This window comes from Castor canadensis, chromosome 11 (genome assembly GCF_047511655.1).
Source record: "Castor canadensis chromosome 11, mCasCan1.hap1v2, whole genome shotgun sequence".
Lineage (NCBI taxonomy): Eukaryota > Metazoa > Chordata > Mammalia > Rodentia > Castoridae > Castor > Castor canadensis.
This window is the reverse complement of record NC_133396.1, coordinates 27608291-27629470: the sequence shown is the minus strand read 5'-3', so window position 1 is coordinate 27629470 and position 21180 is coordinate 27608291. Positions and strand designations below refer to the sequence as shown.

General features: G+C 36.7%; 1 protein-coding gene across 13 annotated transcripts in view; it reads left to right on the top strand.

Moving 5' to 3' along the window:
* Positions 1-21180, top strand: part of Mbtd1 (mbt domain containing 1) — a 64792-nt gene that overhangs the window by 8658 nt on the left and 34954 nt on the right. For 7 of the 13 annotated variants that reach the window (XR_012438635.1, XM_074046070.1, XM_074046071.1 and 4 more), the window contains 2 exons: positions 16189-16390; positions 20022-20161. Coding sequence is in view for 12 of the 13 variants with exons in the window: in XM_074046065.1 (XP_073902166.1) it covers positions 16189-16390; positions 20022-20161 (342 nt within the window). In the remaining variant the exon portion in view is untranslated. The remainder of the gene's footprint in view (positions 1-16188; positions 16391-20021; positions 20162-21180) is intronic. The other 6 variants (XM_074046074.1, XM_074046073.1, XM_074046067.1 and 3 more) reach the window with 2 other exon arrangements.

The following is a 21180-nucleotide window of genomic DNA, read 5'->3' as shown; positions in this document are numbered from 1 at the left end:
AGGGATCCTCAGCTTTTATGTACACAAGGTTGTAGAACTCTGGGAGGAATTGACTGAGAAAGTACATAATGGAGAGTTCTAGAGTGACAGAAAAGTCTTGTATCTTAATACACATTTATAAGTATGCCTCAATTTTTAAAAACCTCACTGTTAGGTAAAAGGAAAATCCAAACAAACTGTAGTTTCTGAAAACCAATGAAAATGCTACACACATGGTAGTCTGGAGTACATTTAAAACACTGAAAGTAAACACAAAGCATTAAACACTGATAGCAATGAAAACAAATTCTTAGAAATGAAAAAGGAAAGAATATGCCAAAAGAAAACACAAAATAGGAAATAATAAAGATAAAAGTAGAAATTAAATTTCTTTAATGAATTAACAGAAAAACTATACATCTAATTGATGAATCAGTCCTAAACTGTTGGGAGAAAATAGGTAATTTGGTTAAATTACCTACTAGCTAATTTAAACCAAAATGTGAAAGGAGAAAAAACAGTATCCAGGCCAAGGGCAGTTCTGCCTGGGAAACCAGATATTCCCAATGATAAATACAGAAAATGAAGAAAAAGCTTAGCATGGTGGCTTAACACTTGTGATCCCAGAACTATAGAGGTAGAAACAAGAGGATCATAAGTTCAAGGCTAACCTGTCTCAAGAAATGGGGGAAAAATTATTTTTATGAAGCAAGAATAATGCTGATTTCTAAACCTGATAAAGATAGCTCAGAGAAATGAAAAGTGCAGGTAAATAATGCTTAAGAATATTATTCCAAAACCTTAAATATCATGCAATTTCTTGCACCATGTTAAGGAAATACATCTTAATAAAGTAAGGTTTGTATTAGGAATACATGGATGACTCAGTATTTAGGAAATACATATTCACTGTATTAATAAGCCTGAAGAGAAGCCCTGCAAAAGATCTGTTGGCAGAATTTAATACTTATTCTAATAAAAAAGAAAAAACTTTTTTGAGAAAACAGGTATAGGTAGGTATGTGATTTTATTATCATAAATAGGTACCTTAATCTTAGAGCCAGCATTTTTAAATATTTTTATTTTTTGTTTTTTTCTTCAGTGATACTGGAGTTTGAATTCAGGAACGATTTGAGCTATACTTCCAGCCCGTTTTTGCTTTCTTTTTTTTTTTTCAGGTAGGGTCGGTCTCACTTTTGTTCAGGGCCAACCTTGGACCACTATCCTCCTACTTCTGCCTCCTGCCTCGATAGCATTAGAACCACCATGCCCAGCTTGAGTGTTTTCAGATAGGGACTCGCTTTTTTTTTTTTTTGCCAGGTATGACCACATGTTCCCATCCCCACCTCCTGCATTACTGGGATTACACCACACCTGGCCAAAGCCAGCATTCTTAACAAGAAGCATAATAAAGAACAAAGAAAGGGTGTCCATTTTCTACACTATTTAGCACCCTGGAAGTGTAAGCCCATACATAGAGAAAAGGAAACGGGAATAATAGCAGGAAAAGGAAAAATAAAAGTTGCTTTGTTGGTGACAAGATTATCCAAAATGCCCTAGAAAAATCAATGGTAAAACTATCTCAAAAATATTGAGCAAGCTAGGATATAAATTTCCATCTATTGTAAAAACATCCAATAAAGACAGTAGCAACAATAACATGCATAATTCCTAAGGATTTGCATTTAATAAGAATTGTTTTAAAAACCTTTGTGAAGCAAACTAAAACATTATTAGAAGATACAAGGTAAACTTAAAACAGAAAGGCATCCATTGTTTTTGATTAAGCCATCTCAGCATCAAGTTCTCACTTCTAAGTTAATAGATTTAATGAAAATACCACTAATTTTTGGAAATGTAGAGCTGAACTAATTAATACTGAAAGTTCATTTGGAAAAATTGAAAGTTCATTTGGAAAAATTATCTTGGTGAGCATGATAACACATGTCTATAATCCCAGCACTTGGGAAGGTGAGGCCAGAGGATTACAAATTCAAAGCTAACCTAGGCTGCGTAGAGTGAGACCTTGTCTCAAAAATAAAAGGAAAAGAAAAAGATCCTTGAGATGGACATAGTCCTACCAGATAGCAAAATACCCTTGAGAACCTCAGCAATTAATAAAAGCAAGGTGTTGACACATAACAAACCAATGAAGTAGTCATGCGTCCCATATAGCATATTAATCAACAGTGGATTTACATACACAGCAGTGGCCCCTTAAGATTATAATGGTGCTTAAAATTTTCTCTTGTCTCGTGATACTGTGGTAGCACCACATATTGCATGTTTACGCTAATGTTGGCATAAACCCACTGTGCTGCTAGTCCTGTAAAAGTACAGCACGCACAGTTATGTACCGTGCATCATGCGGTACTTGTTAATAAACAGCGGTGTTGCTAGTTTACGTGTTTACTTTTCTCTCTTTTGGAGGGGGAGGGAAGGGTGTTAGTAGTTGTTTTTTTATTACGCTGAACCCAGGGCATACTAGGCAAGTACTTTACCACTGATATACACCCCCATCCCTTACACTTCACACTTTTAGAGACTACCCTTAAAAATTTATGGTAAGACATGAGGTCATGTTATACAGCAGCAGCCTCCAATATCTCTGATTTACTTCTTTGTTGATCAGATGAATTTTCTCCTGTACTTGATTAGTCTTGTGTTCTGTTCATCATCGCCTGTAAGCACACAGAATCCACTGCTAATATTGCCAGTAAGAAACCACATCAAGGGATAGACCTGAAAAGAAAGGACTACTTAAGGTGCAAAATCAGTGATGGTTATTGCTCACTCCTCATGTTCCATTACACCGTAGCCACGAGGTTGAAGAACAAGAACAAAGATGTTAAAGAATCTTCTTTATTGAAGGCAATGAGACTAAAATTCAAGAAGACTCTCCATCAGACATGGAAATCTTACAATGACCTGTTTTGAAGATCTGACACAAAGTGTGTCATTAAGCACTATGACAGTCACAGCCAAAGCAAAAAGTTTGCGATGTTAAACACAAAAGCTACATCTGACCACAGTGTTGAATTTACTGCTAGCTCTGAGTGGTTTTAATGAGTAAAAGATCATTATTCTTTCCGTAATGTGAAAGTGAGCAATGAGTGAATGCTAACATGAAGGCAGCTGAACTTACGGAAACTCTACGTAAGCTGATGGTGAAAAATTATATGACAGTGCTCTGGCACAGCAAGAGGTTATACAATATAGCGAGGTGTGTAATAAGCTATACCATCTGTGTTTGTGTAAGTTCACTCAATGTTTGCCCAACAACAAAAAGGACATGTTTCTCAGAACACGTCCTTGTCACTAAGTGACACATGACTGTAGGATAAAATCCAGAAATGGGCACAACCGTATAAGGAAAACTAGTACTTAGAGTGGCATTTCAAATGAAAGATGAAGATGGACATTTTAATAAAGGGTATTGCAGCAACTAAATAGCCATTTAAAAAAAAAGTTAGATCCATTCTTCTGCACATACATAGGATTAAACTTCAAATGGGTCAGAGATCTAAATATAAAACCAGACTATAAATACCACAAGAAAATATGGGTGAATTTTTCTGTGCCATGATTTAGGGAAAATTTGCTAGCCTGACTCATAATCAGGGTACAATGAAAGGAAATATAGGTGGTCTTTGTATAGTTCAATGGTAGAGATGTGCTCAGCATATGCAAAGCCCTGAGTTTGATCCCCAGTACCAAAAAGACAAAGGAAACACTGATAAATTTTACTACATAAAAAAAAATTAGTTGCATGACAAAAAAACACTCCCTGAGCAAAATCAAATTTTGCTGTATATACTGATAAAGGGTAAAGTTCTAAATATAGAGAACTGTGAAAAAAATTTTATGACTTAAGAACCCTAAAGAAACAGGTCAAAAGGTGAGAATAAACAAAGATAACAATAAAGGCTCAGTGTAAAAGGTATACTACATTGAGCACTGAGATATCTTCAGTTTTTAATACCAACTCCCCACCACAGAAAGAACTGAGTTCCTTGGAGAATTAATTCGAGGTCTAGAGAACTGTAGGTATAAAATGAACCTGGAATATGTCAATATGCCAGAAAGTACAAGAGTTACTCAAAAATTGATGGGAGCATGGCCAGAGGACACAGGAACCAGTTCAGGGCTGTCCTAGTGGCTAAATCTGAAGATAGTCTGAGCACTGAAGTAAGGACAGTGATGAGTTACAAACCACTGTGGGAAAAGTAGGAGTTAATTCACACTAATAACGAGTAGGTAAGTAGATAAAGGGAGTGATAGTAGCATTACTGATGACAGGTAAATCTCTGGAGTTTGGAAGTCATTTTTGCAGCCATCATGTTAATGTTTGGTTTGGCAATAGTTGTTATTTCCTGCTAATTGAGTAGTAAGGGTGTGATTTCAATAAGAATATTGTCATGTTTTCCCCAAGATTACGTATTACTTGGAAGGATGAATATAGTTTAAAAAAAAAAAAAAAAAAGGACATGATCCGAACTAATACCACCAATGAGGGACAGGTTGAGCTGTGCCTTTGGATACAGTATTCTGTGAGCACAACATCCCTTATGCAGTATTAGGGGAATGTATATCCTGAGTGTCAAATGACTCCCAGATGAAAACCCCCTATGGAGGAGAGGCTTATAGTCTTCAAAAACAAAACAAAACAAACTTCCAAATTAAAGGAAACTAAAGTGAAAAATGTCCTCCTGGACTGGGAGGAAGAAATGCTATAAAATCATTATTGGGGCAGTCGGAATATGGATGGTAAGTTAGCAAAAAGTACCATGTATGTTTGTTTGCTTTGCGACAGTCTCACTGTGTAACTCAAGCTGGCTCCAAACTTAACAATACTCCTGCCTCAGATTCCCACTAGGACTACAGACATGTGCCACCACATCCACCTAAAAAGTGCTGTATTAATGTTAAATTTCCTGAATAGTTAATTGCATAACTATTCTGTGATTATGAGATAATGTTTTCTTGTTTTTGTTTTTTTGTGTACTGGGGTTTGAACTCAGAGCCTACACCTTGAGCCACTCCACCAGCTCTTTTTTTGTGTGTGATGGGTTTTTTCGAGGTAGGGTTTCTCAAATTGTTCGCCCAGGCTTGCTTTGAAACCTCGATTCTCCTGATCTCTGCTTCCTGAGTAGCTAGGATTACAGGTATGAGCCACAGGCACCTGGCAGGTAGTAGTTTTTATTCTTAACACTTGGGAATATACTTCATTATACTTGGGGAAACAAGCATTTCATATTGCTGATGCAAATGCATGTGGTAAAATTTCTTTGGAGGAGAATCAGAAAATATGTAACAAAGCTACATACACAAATACCTTCTATCTAGCAGTCCTACTTCTGAGAACATATTGTGGAGGTATACCTCATAAAATGTAAAAATACTTGGATAAGGTTATTGTATCAGTTGGCAAAACATTGAAAACTAGGTGTGTTTACACTGAAATGAAGTCATTTCCATTCTAAAAGGACAGGAATATAGTATGTGACCTTTTTGTGTAAGAAAGGAAAATAAACATACTACCTATTTTCCTTTTCAAAGTGTATACACATGAAAGATGAGGCCCAGAAAGTTGCTGACTACAAGGATAGGTAGTGAGACAGAGAAGGACATTGCATTTTTTCTCAGTGTATAGTACTTTTTGTTTAGTTGGTTTTATTGTTTGTTTTGAGACAAGATCTCACTATAGAACCCAGACTGGCCTCAAACTCTCACAGTTCTCCTGCTTTAGCCCCCTGAGTGCTAGGCTTACAGGTGTGAGCCACTACACCCGGCTGTGAAAGCATGATCTTGCTGATAGATCCCCCAAAAAAATGAAATTCAGTAGGAATGATAGAGGAGACTAAAAACCAAAAGCAAGCCAAGACCTACTTACTTTACAATACCAGTAACATAACCACATTGAAGGAGTAGAAGAATCCAAATAACTGTTTCTTCTGGCACTGGGGCTTTGCCCTTGCTGGGAAAACACTCTACCAGGTGAGCTAAGCCTCCAGACATGCAGTGAAATTTTGATGATTAGAATATTTGCATGTTTTAAGTGTTCCCCCATTGACAACTTATTTAGTAGGAGGAAAATAGTAAATGTACAGTGGAGGAAGAAGAAACATGGCTAGACCAGGTCATCTAAATTAACATTACAGATGGCAATCATGCATGCCTCTGAATTTGATACTGTCAGAGCATCACTTAAGTACACAATTCAGACAAACAGCCTGGGGCTAACGAGAAAACCTCAAGTAAACACAAAACTAAGAAATTGTTATTTTTGGAGGACTGGAGGTGTGGCTCAGTGAAGCCCTGAGTTCAAACCTCAGTATTGCCAAATAAAGTGGGAAGAAATTTTATTTTTGGAAGAAGTGGAAATCTGCAGAATTCAGAATTGTAGGCGTTCTACCCTCAAGGCAGGGGGAGTATAACTCTTACTCCTTTAAGTGTGGGCTGAACTTAGTTAACTCCTTCTAAAGAATACAGTATGGGAAGGGGTTAAGAGTCACTTTACAATGGAAAAATGAGGCAGAGACTACCTAAAGCAGGTCAAGGTGTCAACATCAACAGTTATTTCATATTGATCATGTTCTTGATGTGTTGTACAAATAGCATGTAACTAATGTCCCTGACCATCCTCCCAAATACAACCCTAGCTTAATACTGAGGAAACAACCAGACAAATCTCAATAGAGGGGCATTACTTCTTAAACTGTCAAGGTCATCATAAAACAAGAAAGCCTGAGAAATTGTCAGAGCAATAGGACCTTTGTGACAACTTATAAATGAAGACTTATGATAACTATACAGTGAGACATCTTGGAACAGAAAAAGAACATTTAAATAAAAATGAAAATCTGAATGAAATGTAGACAATGACAATGTGTTGATGCTGGTTCGTGGTAACAAATGTATAGTACTAATGTGTTAATAGAAACTGGGGTTTTGGAACTCAACTGTATTTTAAGTTTTTCTGTAAATATATAAGTTACAGAAAATAGTCTTTTTTAGGGTATTGGACTACATTTTTAAATTATTGTCCTTAGAAATTATAAAGACTACATGATTTAGAAATGAGGCAGCACCAAACAATGGTCAAAGAAGACTCATCCCTTCTTAAGCCTTTTCTTTTGTCTGGTCACTCAAATATAATATTATCATTATAACATTATAATGATAATGTTTCTTGTCGCCTTAAATTATTTTTCTCATGTATTCACCATAGTCTACTTTCCCTTCCGCCTAAATTCAAGACCCCTTTTTCACATACTGATATGCCACATCTTTACGGCCTGGCCGAAACACTGATATTCTGTGCCATGTTGTCTTTTGACTAACATAACCCATTTGGTATACTTCACTGTCCCCTGATCGCCCGTCTCATTTGTTGCTAGAGAAAATAACTGTCACTGGATTTTTTTTCCCTTCCACCTGTCTCATGACAGGGTCCTGACCCCTCTCCCAAGTAACTGCACATGATTCAGAGATCTTTCCGGAACCAAACTGCTGGCTACTACAGAGTCATGTCAAGTAGTGAAGCACCTGTAATACAGTCTTTGAAACATGGCTTCTATTTTCTTTTCTTACAATTTAATCTTCAGGATTTTCTACACAACTTGCTCGCTTCCTTCTTCTGGACTGCATTTTTAAAACGTCAAATATTAAGAAAGAAAGAGTTCTTCCAGATTAGAAACTACAGCAAGCTATCAAAGATTTCATATTTTTCCAGAGCCATCTCCTAACATAATTGGCTTTGCTTGCCATACAGCTATAATCTTGGGCCATTCCTTTATCATTGCCTTAGAAAGTTCCCTTACTGGAGCTGGGAGTGTGGCTCAAGTGTTAGAGCGCCTGCCTAGCAAGCATGAGGCCCTGAGTTCAAACCCAGTACCACTAACAAAGAAAGAAATTTCCCTTACTCTGTCCTATTTTGGATCATTTAGTTCCTAAGTCAGCCATCATCATCTATCTTGGTTACTTTGATGTATACTGAAGCATATCTAGTAATTTCCTAAGAAAACATGAACATGGGAGCTAAGTTTTTTTGAGACTCGGTATGACTGAAAATACCTTTTATTCATTATAATTGGTTCATAATTTGACCAATGTAGATTTTTTAAAACAAAACTGACTTAATCTACACATATGTATACAATTTGGAAAGGTTTTTTGTTTCATGTTTTCAATTTTGCTGGGGATCTCACTCAGAGCCTCATGCGTGCTATGCAAGCACTCTACCACTCAGTCCTCAGCCCAGTTGGGTAAGTTTTGATACAGGTAGACACTCATCAACCATCACCACCAGAATTTTCCTACTCCTTGTTACAACTCTTCCCACCTCTGGTCATCACTTTCTCCCCCAGTAACTGCTGGTCTGCCTCTGTCACTAAATACTGCTTTGCATTCTCTAGAATTTAATAGGAAAGGAATCATGCAGTATCTACTCTCTCTCTGGCTTTCACTCAGCATAATTATTGTGAGGTTTATCCATTCCTTTTTATTCTCATTCCCCACCCTCATTAAGTAATTTTTAAAGGGTTTCATTATTCTACTTTCATACATGCATATAAAGTACTTAAGTCATATCCCCCTCTCCTCTCGTTTTGTACTCCTCCCCTCCCACTTTTTCCAGTCTCCATTTTACACTCCTTATCATTCTTTTTATTTTTAAAGTGTAGATTCCACATAAGAGAGAGAGCATGTAATATTTGTCTTTCTGAATCTGGCCTTTAGTTCCATCCATTTTTCTGCAGACAACATAATTTCATTCTTCTTTATGCTTGGGTAAATACTACTCCATTGTGTATATGTGCCACATTTTTTTTATCCATTCATCAGTTTATGGCACCTAGGCTGATCCCATAGCTTGGCTGTTATAAATACTGCTGCTATAAACATAGGTGTGCATGTGTCACTATTTGTATGCTGGCTTACATTCCTTCAGATACATGCCCAGAGTAGTGCAGCAGGATTATAAAGTAGTTCTGTTTCTAGGTTTTTTGAGGAAGCCCCATACTGATTTCCATGGTAGTTAGACTAATTGACATTTCAACCAACAGATTATAAAGTAGTTCTATTTTTAGTTTGTTTTTTTTTTTTTTTTTTGAGGAAGCCCCATACTGATTTTCATGGTGGCTAGACTAATTTCCATTTCAACCAACAGCTTTTAAGTATTCCTCCCTCCCTGTCCCCTAGCCTCACCAGCATTTGTTCTTTGTTGTTGTTGTTGTTGGGGTCTTTTTGTTTTTTGTTTTTTGAGGTTTTTTTTATGTTTGCCATTCTGACTAGGTTGAGATGGAATCTCAGCATCGTTTTGATTTGCTATATCCATACCTTTTGTTACTGAGTAGCAAACTGGAATTATTGTATGGATGGAGCACAATCTGCTGATTGATTTGCTTGTTGATTGGTGGTTGTTTCCATTTGGGGCTACTAGACTATTTGTGTATGTTTTTGTATGTGCATATGCTACATCTCTCTTAGCTAAATACCTAGTACATACCTAGGAGTTGAATGAGTGGTAGATGGAATATATTTAAGAAACTGTTTTCCAAGGTGCTTATACCATTTTATATTCTTACCTGCAGTGTATGATAGTTCCATTTGTCACAGGGACCATAGAATTTGGTTATGAAACATTATCTCATGGCTTTAATTTGTATTTTCCCACTGACCAAAAAGTGTTAAGCTATTTTTCGTGTCTTTTGCCATCTGTTTATCTTCTTTGAATTATCCATTAAATCTTTTGCCTCTTTTTTCGTTTGTTTCTTTTTGTAGTACTGAGTGCTTGGAATTAAACCCAGGGCCTAGGCATGTGTTCTACATCCCCAGCCTTTCTTTTTGTTTGAGACAAGGTCTTGCTAAGTTGCCCAGCTACATGGGACCAAGCAACCATGAACTGAAACCTCCAGAACTATGAGCCAAAGTAAATCTTCCTCTTTTAAGATTTATTTTGTCATAGCAAGGGGAAGAGTAACTGATAACAGTCAGTTTTCTTAATCTCAACTAACTCTTTTGTTTTGTTTTAGCAAGACTGAGGTTCGAACTCAGGGCTTCATGGTTTCAAAGCAAGTGTTGTATCACTTGAGCCATCAACTAACTTTTCTTGTTTTACCCAGAAAATCTCATCAATTTTCATGTAGATTTTCTGATAAGCAGTAGATTTTGCACTTCATATTTTGGAAAAATCTTACTGATTTTTTTCACCTTATGAATTTTCTGATAAGAATTATTTTTTCCTTTAGAAATACTAAAAATGGTTTCTTAAATTTTTTTAACCTTTAGAAATTGGAAGACATTACTTTTAGCAGTCTTGCAGTTGAGAAGACCACTTAATATTCCAGTTGCCTTCTTTTTATGTGGCATAGTGCTAAAGTTTCTTTTATCTTTACTAACAGTTCTGAAACTGTTAAAATGATACACCTGGTTTATATAAGTAAATATATAAACTATATGCATAGATATATATAATTTTTTTAAATTGTTAGTCTGGGCTTACATGGGTCTCCTGGAGAATAGAACCTTGTTAGACCCTTGTTTGTTGGTTTTTGGTTTTGGTTTTTCCTTTTACATAACTTTTTCCCATCTGTTTTCTCTGTCTTCTCTCTTCTCTCTTTCTCTTTCTCCCTCTCTGTCTCTCTCATCTTCGCTTTCCCTCTCCCTCTCTTTTTCCCTCTCCCTCTTGCTCCAGTACTGTCTCTATTAATTGGATTTTTGGAGGGCTGGGGTTATGGCCCAAGTGATAGAACACCTTCCTTGCAAACACAAGGCCCTGAGTTCAAACCCCAGTACTTCCAAAAAGAAAAAAAAAAAGAATAAATCACATAATTGGATTTTTGGATCTTGTGAGTTGAACGCTCATTTTTTTCCTTGTTGTCTAGCTTCTTGTCTCATGTTATGCACATGCAAGTATACTTTTACTTTCTTGATTTTTATCTTTCATTTGTTAAATTTGTTGTTTTTCCTCTTCTGTTTTTACCTTCCAAGATCTTGTTCTCTGATGGTATCTGAAGAATTACACTCTGAAGTATAATTATGCTTCAATTATACTTCAGAGTATAAAATTATGCTTCAGTTATACTTCAGAGTGTAAGTGTCTCTGAAGAATTATACTTCTTAAATTTTTTTCTTATGCTCTGTGTATTACTTCTGTTTCCCATAGGTTCTTGTTTCCTGAAGTTTTGTTTTGGTTTTTCACATTCTTAAGAGTCTTTGTCAAATCAGAGATCCTTACCTGTCTAGTCATTTTTGATGATTAGATAGAAAGCAGTTGATTAGACTTGCATGTGCCTGAGGTGGGCTTGTTGACTACCAAGCTCTGCTGTTGTGATTGGTTACATTTTAATTCTCTGTTCTGTAGTTTGACTGGGACTCTGTAAAAGTTGTAGGAATCTTTTTGTTCTGCTTAATCCCTGAATTCATGTTCTCTTTTCTTTAAAATGCTCACCCAGTATCTCATTCAATATCATCTTTCTCTGTTCTCCATAGTCTGTCTTTTAAGATTATTATTTTCAACCATTTACCAGTGACTCATGCCTGTAATCCTAACTACTCAGGAGGCAGAGATCAGGAGGATCATGGTTTGAAGCCAGCTCCAGGCAAATAGTTCGTGAGACCCTATCTCGTAAAAATCCATCACAAAAAAGGGCTGGTGGAGTGACTCAAGGTGTAGGCTCTGAGTTCAAACCCTAATACTGCCCAAAAAAAAAAAAAAAAAAAAAAAACAATTCTTATTTTCAGTCTGGAAGTATTGCTCAGGTGTGCCTGCCTAGCAAGTGTAAGGCCCTGAGTTCAAACTCCAGTACCACCAAAAAAAATTCTTATTCTCAAATGGATGGAGAAAGTTTGATAAGTGGTTTCTAAGTTACAGTTAGATAAGAAAAGAAGTTCCAGCATACTGTTGCTCAGTGAGGTGACTTTGGTGAATGTACTGTGTATTTCAAAAGGCTAAAATATTTTGAATGCTCACACCATAAAGAAGTGATCAATGTTTGAGGAGATAGATATGCTTAATCTGATTACATAATGTGCACATGTATTGAAACATTGCTTGGTACCCCAGTAATACATACAGTTTTTATGTTTATGCATCAGTTTTAAAAATACATTTAAAAAATTAGCAATACTGGGGGATTGAACTCAGAACCCCAGGCTTTCTACACAAGCATTCTACCATTCGAGCCTTACCCCCAACCCCAGTCCTTTTGCTTTTACTTTGTTTTTCAGATAGAATCTCTCACTTTTGCCTGGGCTGGCCTTGGAAGGCAGTCTGCACTCCGACCTCCACCTCCCAAGTATCTGTGATTACAGACGTGTGCCACCCCCCTGGCCTAAGATTAAATTTTTTTAAGTAAAAGGAAATTAGTATTGTACATTTATTAGATCTGTATATTTTATCCTCTTATTTTCCATTTCCTGTTTCTCTTTGCTGTGTTTCAAGTGTTTTCTTAACACTCACCATTTCTCTATTTTTAGGTATATTAAATCTTAATCTTTTTATATACTTTTGTGCATTTTTCAATATTTTTATTTCCTCTTAAGCAATTCATGTGTGACTTTTATATTCCCTTTCTGGCATTTCCAGTGTCTAAATTATTTAACATTCTTAATCTATTTCTGCTTATACTTGCCTATGGTAGATTGCTTGTTGTTCAGTATTTGATTATGTAGTCATATTTGATAGGGGAATGCTGAAAGGTCAGACACAATTTAGAATTCCTTGTTTGATGTCAAGGGACAGTAGTAGCAACCACTTTAATTTCTTGCTCAGAATTTTCTGAGCAAGACAGGAAGGTAAATTACAACCTCAGACTTACTCATGAGGGCTGGCCTATGATTACAAAATCCCAGAAAATTCTCCACCAAGGAGAATTACGAAGGAGAAAAGACTCCTTCGTAAGTCCCTTTGCATGGAGTCAGGGTATTTTAACTTTTCATTGAAGTTGCAGCTTCCCTCAGGGGTTTTAGTGTGGTGCAAGAGTTTCCAGCTAAGTTCTTTAGTAAATAGATGGTAAGTTTTACATAGGATCTATCGATTACATATATAGCTCACTACTGTCCCATCCTAATGTAAGAACAGATATTTGGAGAATAGTGCTCCCTAAGTAGACTATACCTTCCAAAAAAAATGTGATATAGATTATGTCAAAATCCTCCTTCCAAGCCAGTCACCAGTGGCCCACACCTACAATCCTAGCTACTTGGGAAGCTGAGATCTCACCATATCAACATTGGCTGGGTGCATTGGCATGAACCTGTCATCCCAAGCTACATGGGAGGCAGAGATCAGTAGGACAGATCACAGTTCCAGGTCAGCCTGGGCAAAAATGTTTGTGAGACTCCCATCTCAGTGGAAAAAAACTGGTCATGGTGGATCATGCCTATCATCCCAGCTATAATGGGAATTGTGGTCCAGACCTGCCTGGGTAAAAAGCGTGACCGTATCTTAAAAATAGCCAAAGCAAAAAGGGCTGGAGGTGTGGCCTAAGCAGTAGACAACAAGGCCCTTAGTTCAAACTCCAGTACCACCAAAAAAAAGATATTCCTACAATACTTGGGACAGTCAAAGGTCTCAGACTGCGTACCTCCAGGGGCTTATGCTCATGTATTATCTTTTCTGAGTATGTGAGGGGAAAGGGCAGAAAGCATTTCTCTAGAACATTAGTTCTTTAAGATAAATTGGAAAAGCATACCATATACCTCTTAAATAGCCATAATGTTCATAAGCATGTAAGAGGCTCCAAATGATCTTGAAGTAAGGAAAATTTCATGCATACATTCAACCATGGTAGTTTTTAAAAAATTAAATAAACTAAGCTGTTTGTAATCATTTGATCCCCTGAAATTTCAAAATTCTATTCTCTGAAAGTAGAGTTAGAATAAGATATTCTGGGTTGACATTTAAGGGTCAATAAACATGCATTAGTTAATAAGCAAGCTGGCTATATAGTATAATAGACAAGCATATATGAAATCTATGGGTTTAAAAGGGCACATAAAGTCTTCACTACATGGAAGTGGGCTATATGAATTTATTAAGAGTCTAGCCAGTGTTTGTGAAGTGTATAGAGCAGGCACTATGCTAAATAGTTTATAATGTCTTCAGGGAAAAATATAAGCTAGCCCGCAAAGACCCTCATGGTCTGGCCATTTACATCCTCATCTGACCTTATCTACACCACTTGGACTGGACACTGACTATGCTGGCCTTTCAGTGCGCTGTCATTCCAAAGTTACTCCAATCCAAATCTGCTGAATAAGATGGATAATCAAGCTAGGGAAAACTGTTGGGGGAAAGATGGGGAATAATTCAAAACTGACCACGAACAATACACTTTTTGTCTTTAAAATTGGGTCTGGGGCTGGCGGACTGGTTCAAGTGGTAGAGCACCTGCCTAGCATGCATAAAGCCCTGAGTTCAAACCCCAGTACCACCAAAAAAAAAAAAAAAAAAAAGTGGGCCTAAAGGAATTCTGGGCTTTTGTTTTTGTTTTTTTTGTTAGGACTGGAATTTGAACACAGGACTTCACACCTGCAGAGCAGGTACTCTTCAACTCGAGCCACATCTCCAGTCCATTTTGCTCTGGTTATCTTTTGGCAGCACCAAACTTTCTAAAAGAATACTAAAAAGGGTTGGGAATTGTGGCAACACTATTGGAACGTTTGTTGAGCCTCTTAAAGGCACCTCATAAAAATCAGTATTTTTTTTGAAATATGATGTATGCACTGAGACACCAGTTTTAGAATTGGACACACTGGTACTCATCTGTAATCCCTGCTACTCTGGAAATTGAAGCAGGAGGATTGCAAGTCTGAAGCCAGCCTGGGCAACATAGCCAGATCTTGTCTCAAAAGATTAAAAAAAAAAAAAAAACCTAGAAACCAATTTTGTTGCTTTCATAGTTAGTTCTGCTACAAATAAAAATCAGATTCTCATCTCAATGCAAATTGCAACAGAATTCAGCTTTGTTACTGACCATTGAGTACCAGAAAGAAGTTAGGCTAGCCTGTAAAGAAATGATGTGTGAAGTTTAAGATACAAAAAATATCAACTGATGCAAAAGAATAAGGATAGGTGCCAAACCCTAAAGAGTCTCTCATTGGTAGTGTTCATCTCCATAGTTACAACTTGCTGCACGCTTTGTGGTGGTTTGCTTTTATTTATTTTTTTTTTATTTCAGATACTATCAGGTTTTTTTCTCTTATTTCTTACTTTGACTTTCTTCTTACCAAACTTGAAGTTTTAGAATTTATTTTGGGGAAAGTTGGCAGTAGCAGTATTTAGTTTTTGTTTGTTTATTTTGTTTTGTGGCTTGAATAAAGGAACACCTTTTGGAGTATATGTGCTAACATTCCCTAAAGATGATAAAGTACATTTGTGCTTTGGGGCTTTTTTTTGTTTGTTTTTGCTTTTTTGAGACAAGATCTCACTATGTAGTTCAGGTTGGCCTCAAACTCACTGTAGCTATGGCTGGCTTTGAACTTGACTCTTCCTGCCTCAGTTTCCTTAGTGCTGTGATTGCAAGTGTGTGCCACCTAGGCTCTTTTGAGCTATTGCTTTATGTTTAAAAAGTAAAGTAGGGTTAAACATATAGAAATGTTACCCTATATTTTTTGAAATAGTTAATAACTAAAAATTTAAAATTCTCCATTAATCTTTTTAGAACCCTTAGTGACCTTTTTAAAAGTCTATATCTTCCAGATGCTCTGAACCAATATAGAAATTTAGAATTTTAAAGATAAAAGGCAAATTATGAAGTCATCTATTTATATGTATTGCTAATTAGGATTTTTTTTTTTTTTTTTGGCAGTACTAGGGTTTGAACTCAGCCTCACACTTGCTAGATAGGCGCTCTTACCACTTGAGCCACTCCACCAGTCCTGCACTACAGTTTTTACAAAATTAATCTTTTTTTTATAGAAAAGTGACATACTAGTTTAAGGCAAAACTTGTTTAATCCTGTCTTAAGTTTCAGTGTTCTTTCCACCATTATTATTATTATTATTGGCTAACATAGTCCTCGTAAAACTAGAGGACTCCATTTTGCCACAGATGTTTAACTTTTCATTCTAAGATAAAATTATTTCTCAGCACCAAGATTTTTCTTTTGTCAAGTTGCTCCTACCAGAATTTGTGCTAAGGTCTTTTAAAGGGAATATACATGAGTCTTGTATCTTATGTTACTGGTTTCTTCTACTTCTAAGACAGAACATTCTTCACAGTCCAAAAGGAAAAGAAGAGACTCGTTCGGGATGTTTGACGGCTATGATAGCTGCAGTGAGGACACAAGTAGCAGCTCCAGCTCTGAAGAGAGTGAAGAAGAAGTTGCTCCTTTACCTTCCAGTCTCCCAATTATCAAAAACAATGGACAGGTCTACACATACCCAGATGGTAAATCTGGCATGGGTGAGTATTTGTAGCTTTTACCTGTTATATGACTGTTTCAGGGTGTATTTTCATTCAGTTGTTGTTTTTGCAGTACTAGGGTTTGAACTCAGGACCTCGTACTCTACTACTTGAGCCATACCCCCAGTACTTTTTTGCTGAAGTTACTTTATGAATAATTTTCCCGGGGCCAGCCTTGGGTCACAATCCTCCCATCTCTGCCTCTGCTGGATTTGGCTCTAGAAGTTTTCTTTCTTTATTTGTTCTTTTTGCGATAATAGGGTTTGAACACTTGCATTTGTGCTCTGCCTCTTAAGCCATGCCCTCAGTCCCTGGCCCTCAAATTTTTAAGCTAGTCTTTAAAAGAACCTGACACAGTTTCAGATAAGATCACTGAGTTTGTATTTGATCTCTTTATTTTTGCCTCCCTTCTTCTAGTGGAATGCAAGTAGAGCAAAACAAAAAGCAAAAGGCTATAGAGAAACTTAAGGTGGGCATAAATTCAATAGATAATAAATCCATATATAACTGAAAGTATGAAGGATCATACACTTACAGATGTTCACAGTAGGGCTTTCTCTATGACAATTCCTTATAAGAAGTTTTCTTTTAAACATTTCCAATGATAAGATAGTCTCTGACCTAGAAAGCAGTTTCATTTTATTAGTATATCTAATTACAAGAATATTCTTTACATTGAACCAAAATTTTCCTGCTCTGACTTTTGTCTTTTTTTGTGGTGGTAATGAGGTTTGAACTCAGGTCCTTATGCTTGTTAGACAGGAATTCTACCACTTTACCATTCTACCACCACTCTGCCAGCCCTTGTCTTTTGATTTTAATGTTGCTTTTAAACCTGCACAAAGGGTTGGGGTTATAACTCAGTGATAAAGTGCCTAGCATGCAAGTGTCCATCCCTAGCACAGCAAAAATAAGAAAGGAAGAAGAAAGGGATGTAGGGAGGGAGGAAAGAAATGTTCAGAATTAACTTTAATGAAGAAGGTTGCAATTTTTAAAAACATAAAGATATACAATACAATCATAATCTTTGTTATAATGACACCTCTTCATACCGGAACACTCACTCTACTGTGTCTGTGACACATCAAATAGCCGCAGTTGCACTCCAGCCATTTCTCTAAGTATCAAAATGACTTAATTGACTAGTATCTTGGTCACTTAATTCAGGGAATGTTCAGGTTATTACATAGTAGTGGGATAATAGTGCCTCCCGATTTGCCTGGCACTGTCCTGATTTTATCACTTAACAGTTCCAGAGGCTGGAAAACTCGCCACGCAAATGGCTGATCACCTGTGTGATTAGGGCATCAAATAGTTCAGCCCTTACTGTCTTTTCTGAACACTGAGTTTCCATTCCAGCTACTAAAATTGCTCTAGCTTTTTTTTTTTTTAATAATACTGAATTTCAAATAACTAATTTTTCTTAGATGTTTACCACATAAACCAATTTAAATCAGTCTTGTGCTTTTGTAGTTAATTTCTTAAAGCCAAAAGTATAGGTCTTTGAATCTCTCTTTGAGGCCTTTTTCTTACTAACTTTCAGTGTTAAATTTTTTTGATTGTTAATTCTGTCATCTGATGTTAAAGGCTGTGTCATCTAATCTTCTAATTTTAATATAATTTATAGATTTGGTAATCCTGCTGTGTTAGTCCTATTCTAGTCTTTTGATGAAAAAGTTGAATACCATAGGCCCTGGTACTGCAGGGCCTGCAGACCATATCAAAAAACTACATTTATCTAGGCATGGTGGTGCAGTACTATAATCCCAGGACTTGAGAGGCTAAGTAAGGCAGGAAAATCATGAGTTAAAGACCAGCCTAAGCTACATAGCAAGACCCCACATCAAAAACAAACAAAAAAAGCCTTGCACATCATTTATCAAGACCTAGTAGAGCCAGGTATGTTGGCTCATACCTGTAATCCAAGTACTTAGGAGGCTAAGGCAGGAAGATCTCAAGTTCCAAGTTTAGCCTGAGCTATATAGCGAGACCCTCTCTTCACCAAAAGGCCACTAGGTTTGGTTATCCTTCCAATTAAAACCTACCTAGGGAGATCAGAGATGTAACTAAGTGGGAGAATGCTTGCCATAGTTAAATCCCCACTATCACACATACGAAGAAAGCCTACCTAGTTGTCTTGTATTCCACTGAAATTTCTGTCATGGTTCACATATTTTATCAAATATGCTAATTCTTGCTGTGGTTTGGTAATGATACCAGTTTGATGACCTTATCACCAAAGGAAAGGCTTATTGGTGCTTTATAAATGCTACCATCTGTTCTAAATTCAAAAGTAAAGAGGTGAAAGCACAAAATAAGGCTCCTGTCCTGATGAAGTTTGCATCCTAGTCAAGAAAATTGTAGTTTGATCAGGATTCTTTGAGGTTACAGTTCTTTTTTTTTCTCTTTTTTTTTGGAGGGGAGGGAGAATGGGGGATGGTAATGCTGGGGTTTAAGCTCGGGGCCTTGAGTTTGCTAGGTAGGTGCTCTACCCCTTGAGCAATGTCCCCAGCCCAAGTAGCAGGGATTATAGGTATAAATCATCATGTCCTGCCCAGGGAACATAACTTTGTGTCAAGGTGGTCATGAACTGTCTGTTCTAGAATTTTTAATAAGAAACCATTTGGTTTTATCTCTCATTAGACACCCATCTCTAATCTTCTGGCACTTTTTCTTATTTCTCATGATTTTCATAGATTTATAAGTACTAGTTATGCTTAATGTCTTTTCAGTTTCACTATTAGGATGGAAACATTAACTCAGTTCTTTACCATGTCTCATAATTCTACCTTTCAGATTGTTGTCTACTATGTAATAGGTGTCAAAAGTCATCGGGATGATGGAGTGTGGCCCAAATGGTAGAACACCTGCCTAGCAAGCCACAAGGCCCTGAGTTCAAGCCCTGGTACCACCAAAAATATATACAAATAAAAGTCATACTGTTTTATGCCATCACTGATTCATAATAGAGCTCCTACCTCAAACTTTGAGCCTATCCCATCCTTCCTGTCCTCTGGACATAACTTTAAAAATTTTTTGTATTGTCCTTATAGATTTTCCAAGCATTAGCTCTTTGTAGGTTTCAACCTTTGCAGTATTTTAAAGGCTTTTGCTGCGATTTGTGTTACTGCTTCTCTATCGTTTGTATAAGAAAGAGAACTTTTCAAGGCAGATTTTTTTTTTTTTGGCTGCTTTTTTTTTTTATTCATATGTGCATACAATGTTTGGGTCATTTCTCCCCCCACCCCCTCCCTTACCACCCACCGCCCCCTTCCTTTCCCCCCAACCCCCTTAATACCAGGCAGAAACTATTTTGCCCTTATCTCTAGTTTTGTTGAAGAGAAAGTATAATCAGTAATAGGAAGGAACAAGGGTTTTTGCTAGTTGAGATAAGGATAGCTATACAGGGAGTTGACTCTCACTGATTTCCTGTGCATGTGTGTTACCTTTTAGGTTAATTCTTCTTGATCTAACCTTTTCTCTAGTTCCTGGTCCCCTTCTCCTATTGGCCTCAGTCAAGGCAGATTTTTAAATAAAAACCAATAGATAGTTGAAGAAATTATCAAAATGATAGATAAAATTTGATTTTATTGCATGGTGGTAACACCAGTGTTTTTATTTTACTAATTAGCCACCTGTGAGATGTGTGGGATGGTTGGCGTGCGAGATGCTTTTTACTCTAAAACAAAACGTTTCTGCAGCGTTTCGTGTTCGAGAAGTTACTCGTCAAACTCCAAGAAGGCAAGCATTTTGGCCAGACTTCAGGTAACGGTACAGAAACCTTCTTTTCTTTATATCTGTTATTTCTACGGCTTTCACCATTTATCTGTCATTCGATTGTGATTCACTGCACTCTACCTCTTCCCAACTAGTCAGTTACTGCTTTATGTCCTACATTTTTAGGAAATTCATGAAGCCCGGTTTTATAAAATTGAATAAATGTTTTAAATGAACAAAGCATGCTGTCCAGAAGAAAATATAAATTATATAAGTAAATTGCAAAGACTTACCCTTTCTAAACAAGCATAAATACAATGAACACCTTGCTATGTATAGAAAATGAAGCCATCTCCCCCACCTCTGTTTCCTTTTGAGTTAATACCAGGTGGAATTTTCAAACATTTAAGGGGAAATGATTTACTCTTTGGCTTTACTTTTCCATCATCCTTGCTCTGTATTTTTATTTGTTTAGGGTTTTTTGTTGTAGTTGTTTTGTTGGGGGGATTGTTTATTTGTGGTGCTGGGTATCAAACCCACGGCCTTGTACTTTTGAGAGCAACCCATTTGATGTGCCATTTGGTTAATCCAACTAATCTCTTTGAAAACATTCATGGAATAGAAAGAAAATCATCTTGCTTTAAATGTATATTAGTGCCTACAAAAATGACTGCAGTCTTGACTCGCTCACTTGTTAGTATTATACCACATAAACAGTTTCCTAAAGGCATTATATAACTGATTTTTGTAATATCTTTTATTGGATGGTCACATTTTTCCTTTTCTCATTTAACTTACTGTGATCATTACATAGCACTGAAAGGGTTATTTAAATCCCCCCAAATTAAGGAAATACATCACTTAGATGTATTTCTATATTTCAGATAGACAGTACCTAAAGATCCTGAGCAGTGGTCTGTTTCCAAATGGATGGCAGTTTGTCACAGTGTGAATTTGGCCATGATCATTTTGTCATTGATCTTTTGCATTAGCACTAAAGGTATAAACCTCAGTCACTTGCTCTTTGAACATTAAATTATCTTACCATATAAATAGCAATGCTTGGCAACCTG